The 6,854-nt window shown below is 39.4% G+C and overlaps 1 protein-coding gene across 1 annotated transcript; it reads right to left on the bottom strand.

Annotated features, from left to right (window-relative positions):
• LOC110400472 (neuropeptide Y receptor type 4-like) lies at window positions 5,246-6,510 on the bottom strand. The gene has a single exon (XM_021400357.1). The coding sequence runs from the start codon at window positions 6,377-6,379 to the stop codon at window positions 5,246-5,248; it is 1,134 nt and encodes a 377-aa protein (XP_021256032.1). The 5' UTR covers window positions 6,380-6,510.

Below are 6,854 nucleotides of genomic sequence, written 5' to 3' on the forward strand. Positions count from 1 at the left end.
TGGTGTCTTTGAATCCAATCAGTCTTCCCAAAAGCAGAGGGCACAGGCACATTATGCTCCTCAACCAGTCAGTGCCTTTGCTGTTATTTTTAACAAGACTCCCCATTTGAATGTATTTGCTGTGAGTTTAACAGAAATGTGGAGGATACCAGAACTTTCCAGTATTTTTCAGCTGTCTCTGTTTTTCAGAAATTGATCTTTAGGACATCAGGACCTTTTCTACTGTCTGCCTTTAAATGAAATAAATACTTGGTACATGGAATTATTTATAGTCATTAAGTAACCTATCAAGCAGATGCATCAGTGGCAGTTACCTCACTGAGGGCATAGCGTGGGATAAGTGCATTCTGCTTGCAGTCATGCTGTAATAAAGTGGAATCAAGGCAATATATATGAATGATAAAGCAGTGTTTGCCCACTAGCTGTTGACAGGGAGGCTTTGTATTCCTACAGTCTGGGTAGGGGATGCAATAATTCATGACGTACAATTATTGCATTCAAAGGATGGAGATTTTTAGCTGGAGCCTTAAGGGCAAAACAAAGCCGTACGTTTATGGAGTAAAATGCAAGTTTCATGTTCTGCATGTTATCATAGCTTGCGACTGACAAAGGTTATCCTTCTACTGCCAGGGATGTCTTGAGTCTGATAAAATTAAGCTCTACTTGCATCTGTGTTATCCTACAGTAAAAATGTATTATTATTATGCCACTGTATCTAGCATAACCCACCATATTTTCCCAATTGATTGGAAAAAAAAAAACAACAAAACTACACAGTGCTATATTTTCTTTGTGCCATGACTAAATATACATATATATATTTTTAAGATTTTTAAATTCTGAAAAACAAACAACCAACAACCCACCAGCATTCAGTTTCATCCTGGGTTTTTATCATATAGTCTCTGTGTTGCTACTGGGCTTCAAGTTTATTGAGCGTTTATTGGAAAGATAACAAAACAATTTAGACAGATGCCTAATTAGCATTGTCTGGCAGGAAAAGGTATTCTACAGGAGTATAAATCTCAGCCATATTCTGCTTATGACTTCCTGAGTTCAAAGAAATGACTTCATTAAGCAAACTGAGATAGTGAGGGAAATTCATAAAAGCTGTGTGGACGCTGATGTTCATGAAATATAAACTTGAGTTACCCAGGGTACAGAGCAACAACATTAATATCAATGTTCAATATCCCCTGAAAATCAGGCCAGTATTTAATGGATTAGAAATTCTGAAGAGAATGGCCTAAGAAAGAAATGTCAGGTGGAAACACCAGGAGACACACAGGTCAAAGTAAAAGTATCTCTTATTGGGTCCTCAGGATGTGATGTCTTAACTTACTGCAGGTTCTTGGCAGTCTCAGTTGCTTCTGATTGTGTGTGACTAGGGTCTAGGACAGTACACTGTGTAGGGCCCAGTCTCCTGAAATCTGGCAAGTCTGCAAAGGTGATCTGCATCCTGGTATGAGAATGTTCAGGTGTCCCATGCTGAATTCTTGATACCTGTCCTCTCCTCCTTGGTTGGCTTTACTATACCACTATCAGTCCCTGGGAGTAATGCATCAAGGTTTTAATCCTTCATATATCAGTGATGCTTATCATGTGTTGTAACTTCTGTTTTCTCTTCATAAGCACTATTTGAGAACTAGATCTTATGTATTTAATACTCTGATTAGTATAATGCCATTTTATGAAAGAAGAGACAAAGTAACGCAGGCTGTAAAATTTTATTTATTATTACTAGATTCCTCAAAATGTGCTGCTTATATGGCAGTAGCAAATTGGTTTTTTGGTCTAAAAATCTTAGTCTTTTTAAAGCATATCACAGGTGCAGGATCATTAAAAGCTTTCTTTAAAAAAAAATAAAATTAAATAAATGCTCTGATAAAGCCTTAAAATTGCATGAACTAATGATTTACTTTGCTTGAGCATGTTTCCCCCATATTACCTTTGTAACTCAGTAGACAGGTTTCTCAAAGAACGTACACAAAAGCATTGCTGTAGTACAATGAACTCAAAATTGGTTGATCCTTCTTAAATAGCTAACTCATTTTTAAATGGGTAAAATTTATGTAAGCTTTTTCTGTCCTGTTACCTTTTTCTGGGACTAAAGAGACAGATTCCCCCTTGGTTGCATGAAAGCCTCAAAGCAACAAATGAAATGGCTTTCAACATCCATGCAGACATAATTACATCCAGCCTTGTGCCTTTGCCATCAGTGGGAACAGGGAACAGTTGATACAGCTGTTCACAAAAATGAATAGCATACTACTTTCCACTACTTTTGTGCACAGCTATATTCTGTGCACCCTGATGTCCCTGCGAAATGAAGGAGTGGTGATAAAAGTAACTTTTGTGTTCTGGCTGTTTGTGAGAGCAAGATGCCCAGTGTATAATCAAAGATAGAACTTACATGTGGCACAGATAGTTAGCCCTTTGAAACTTAGATTCATTTTCTGGGTTTACTCTGAAGCTTATTTTGTTGCCTGGGGAATCTTTAAGCAGAGTTTGGTGGGAGTTAGTGTTTATCCAGCCCAAAGCCAATTGTCAGGTCTAGAATCTGTGCTTGATTCTAGACCTGACACTTTCCCTCTTCACTAGAGGGAGCAGCATTTCTGCTCATGTCAGTATAGGTTGTTGTAAAATTGGATTGGTTTGCTATACGTGTTTACTTGGAACCATGGGTACAAATGGCCATATGAGTTGCAGTTCAAAGAAAAGTCAGACCTCACTGGTACTTCTCACCTTTGCAGGAAGAATTGGTACTTGATACAAGATACAAATGTCAGAGATCTGCCATACGAACTCCGCAGGTTTTCTACAAAAACATTCTTATTTAGATCTTACAGCGAAGACACACTTGTGAAAGGGAAAACTCTGAAGATAGCTGTTTCCATTTGAGAGTGATGCTTGAAAAACTATATATGTAAGATTATAAATCATAATCTTCTATGTTCATGTTTAGCAAGACAATCTTACTATAGCTTGACACACATTAGTTAGGTGCTGAAATTATAACAAGTGCAGAAAACAGGCAGAATTAATTAATTAGATGAATTAACCTTAAATATAAAAACACTACAAAATTTAATGGGTATTCAAGCACTCAAATAATACAACACAGTTCTGGTACAAAATCCAGTTGTTTAGGAGAGATTAATGTATTTTTTTTACTACTCAGCATTGCAAGGTTGTATCTGCTCTACTTTCAGCTACAGGAGAAAACTTCTAATTCAGGGTAAGATAAAATGAGTCCTCTTGTTCTGCATTTCTTCTAATGGGCTCAATGTCCAGTCTAGGAATGACATTGCATACAAAGAATCAAGAAAAACAAAAGGTGCAGCAGAAGGCCACATGAAAGAAGCAAAAAAATCTTGCCAGGTAATCGAGGAAGAGGCAAAAGGAAATCACGTGAACTCTCCTACTGGTATATACAAGTTCTGTCCAGAATCAGAAGCACGTCTATGTCAGAACAGCTTCTGCCTTAAGATTTTACATGCAAGAATTCAAGGTCCAAACCTGAAGCTTTGCTGCCAATTTCCGCGCCCCAGCACATGGCTAAGATTTAGCTTCCATTTTTGCCAATGGCAGTTGTGAATTCATCCTTGATGGTTCTTGCCACCCTGTAGCTTAAGAGTTTGCTCTTGCCTTCAGATGCTCTGTCCCAAATCCATAGTGCTTGTCAAGACTGACCATCTGTCTAATTGGAGAACATTAAGTTAAGGGAAGCTTTCTGCATAACTGTACATTAGATAGCTTAAACTCTGTGCAAACCCATTAACTACAACAAGTAATGACATATGATAAGTAATAACATAATTCAAGTTAGAAATGACCTAATTTGGTCACCTAGTCAGTCTACCACTAAGGTGAGTTTAAAACACAGGACAGAATACAGTTCTGTATTTCTTTAAATGAAGTAGGTTAATAATAGAGTTAACCTGTTGATTTCCTTTTTCTGCAATGAACTTCTCACTTTTTTCTTTATTTTTATTTTTTCCTCAGTATGAGCTTCTTTGGCACACTTAATTCTTGTTTCCTCAGCAGTCACTGCGCAATGTCTGATTACTATACTATTTACACGTAGGTTGGCTTTAAGATTTGTGTTTCTGTCTGACCTGGATTCCAGTTATATATTCTCACTGACTTTCTGTTGATGAGTCAGGGTTTCATCTCCATCTTTGTTGCTGATGCCAGCAATTGGAACTGGTGTCTGATATCCACTTTCATATTAACAGGAAATGGTCTGCATGTGTATACTTATTTCTTTGGGACTGCACATGCTCTGAAAAGACAAGGTTTCTTCAAAGAAGAAACAAAGGCTTGTTCAGACTTTCTGAATTGGATGCAATTAGAGCACCAAGGAACTAATGAGTATTTTGCTGCTGAAGCAGAAGTGAAATCTTGCTCCCAAAGCATGGAACAGCTCCTGTAACACAGCCACCTTTTTCTCATCATGATGTGCACTTCCAGCACTGTAGAGCTTTGTGACTGCCAGTGGCAGGAATTGCAAAACCAACCGGATTAACTTCCATGTAGATCTGCAACTGTTTTTCATTTGCTTAAAAATAGTGCTTTGCATCATGTCAGAGTGTTCCAAGAGTTTAATCCACCGAGTAACACTTTCATTTCCCACTGCTCCTCCATAAGTAACTTTCGTCTTTCTTGTTCTATGCCTCAACCTGTATGGGCAAAGCTCGTATGACAAGGGGGAGAAGCTCCAGACAGACCTCCAGTTGTTTGATGCAAACTGGATCTGCTGGACACTAACTGTCTGTCAGCTAGGAAAGCACAAAAACATATATATTTACGTGTCTCTGTTCCACTGGTGTGTCATCAGTGCATAAAAGTCTTAATACTGAAAAATGAAGCCTTCACGAATGCAGCTTTTGTCAGCCTGCAGTGTGAAATTGGATGCGTGAGGTTCTACCTTGGCAGTGGTGGAGATGTGAACTTAGCTGATAGACTCAATGTCAGTCTATGTGCACCACAGCTCAGCTACTAAGCTGGCAGAGCAGCAGTTTGTACACCAGCCCATCGTCTGCACCTCCTCAAAGACATGAACACCCTGTGCACCCCAGGAGCTATTTAATATGCTTACCAACTTCCTTTGCCTGTTCTTCCAAAAATCAGGCAGCAGTGCGCTCCTGTCTGCATTCTAGCTTTAGCATCATCAGTTGCTTTTATACCCACAGGTATGATTGCTGTGTGGTGTCAGTACAACCTCTGAAGTGCTTTCTGCTGGCTAGATAGAATTATGTCTGCAATTCAATGACAGTGAGCCCTTGGAGACTTCAGTCTGCATAGTGGATAAGGGTAAATGATCATATTCTTCCGTTGATGCAGTTACCGAATTATGCTGGCAGCTCAGAATCAGTGACTTCACTTCTTTTTTGAAGTTGCTATTGAGGAAACCATAGATGACAGGGTTGACACAGGTGGAAGCCATGGCTACCAAGTGGCACAATGAGAAGATCAGATTGTGGTGGCAAGGTGAAATTATTTTGTAATTCCAGTCCACGATGGTGTTGAAAACATGCAGTGGTAACCAGCAAACAGCAAAAGCAGCAACCATGGATGCTAACAAAATATTTATCCTTCTTAACTGAACAGCTCGGTTGCTGTATTCACTCTTCTCAAACATGTCCTTTCTCTTCTGCAGGCGTAAGTAGATACGCAAGTAGCAAAGTATAATGAAGAACAGTGGGATGCAGTATTGCAGAAGCAGTAGAGTGGTGGTGTAGATAAGCCTGTGTTGCTCAGAAGGCCACGAGTCAATGCATATGGCCTTGTCATAGGAAAAATTCATGATGTGAGAGAGCTGTTCATACAAATCGTTAGACAAGATGGATGTGGTCAAAAAGGGCAGGGACATGAGACATGCTAAAGTCCAAATGACTCCAATTCCTAGATAGGCTTGGGAGATTGTTGGCCTCCAGCCAGTTGGGTTTATGATCAGCTGGTGTCTTTCCAGAGCAATAAGGACGAGGGAAAGGATTGACACTGTCACAGACGTGCACTGGGTGAAAGAGGTCATTTTGCACATGACCTCCCCAAATATCCAGTAGTCCATCATGGTGTAAACAACGGTGAAAGGTAGGCAAACAAGACACATAAACAAGTCTGAAATTATTAAGTTGGAAATGAGGATGTTAGTGACATTGGTCTTTTCCTTCTGCCTGGCTATAACAGCAATTAGGCAGATGTTTCCCACAATGCCTAGAACAGTCTCCAAACTGTAAGAGGTGGCCAGAAAAACAGTAAGGTCGGTGACATTCCTGCACTGATTAGAAAGATGTGAGGGGAAGCTTCGGTTTGAGCTCAAGTTCTTACTGTTCAGGAAAGGAAAACCGTCATTAACTGCCCTTGTCTTATTCATCCTGGACCCCAAACTCTTTATCCAAAAAGGTGAGAAACAAACACAGTGTGGGTCTTCTGGAGCTGGCCTAAAAAGTTATGTGTTCTATTTCACTGCAGACGTTCTGTGAAGGTCTGCAAAGGAAAGGAAAAAGATTGCTTAGTTAAGTTACAAGAGATTAGTCAGAAGTGCAGTAGGGGAAAGTAAGACAGAGAAGCAAGCACCAATAATTCCATACATCTTCAGCTCCTTTTCATATGGCTAATCAGATTGTGAAATTGAATGATTTGCTAGACTATAGTATGGAAGTCTATGCAAATCTATTGAAATATAACGTTGCTACTTGTGAAGTTATCCCCGGGATTTAAGATATTAACTTAGCACAGTACCTTGAATGCCACTCATGCTGTAGGAATTTGGATCAAAACACACCTGGGGGTAAAAATCATGTATGATCTTGTATTTCATAGAATCATAACATGGCTTAGGTTGGAAG

The sequence above is a fragment of the Numida meleagris genome, chromosome 5 (assembly GCF_002078875.1).
Source record: "Numida meleagris isolate 19003 breed g44 Domestic line chromosome 5, NumMel1.0, whole genome shotgun sequence".
NCBI classification, from domain to species: domain Eukaryota; kingdom Metazoa; phylum Chordata; class Aves; order Galliformes; family Numididae; genus Numida; species Numida meleagris.

Coding starts and splice junctions, on each gene's coding strand:
- LOC110400472 (XM_021400357.1), bottom strand. CDS start 6,379: ATGAATAAGACAAGGGCAGTTAATGACGGTTTTCCTTTCCTGAACAGT.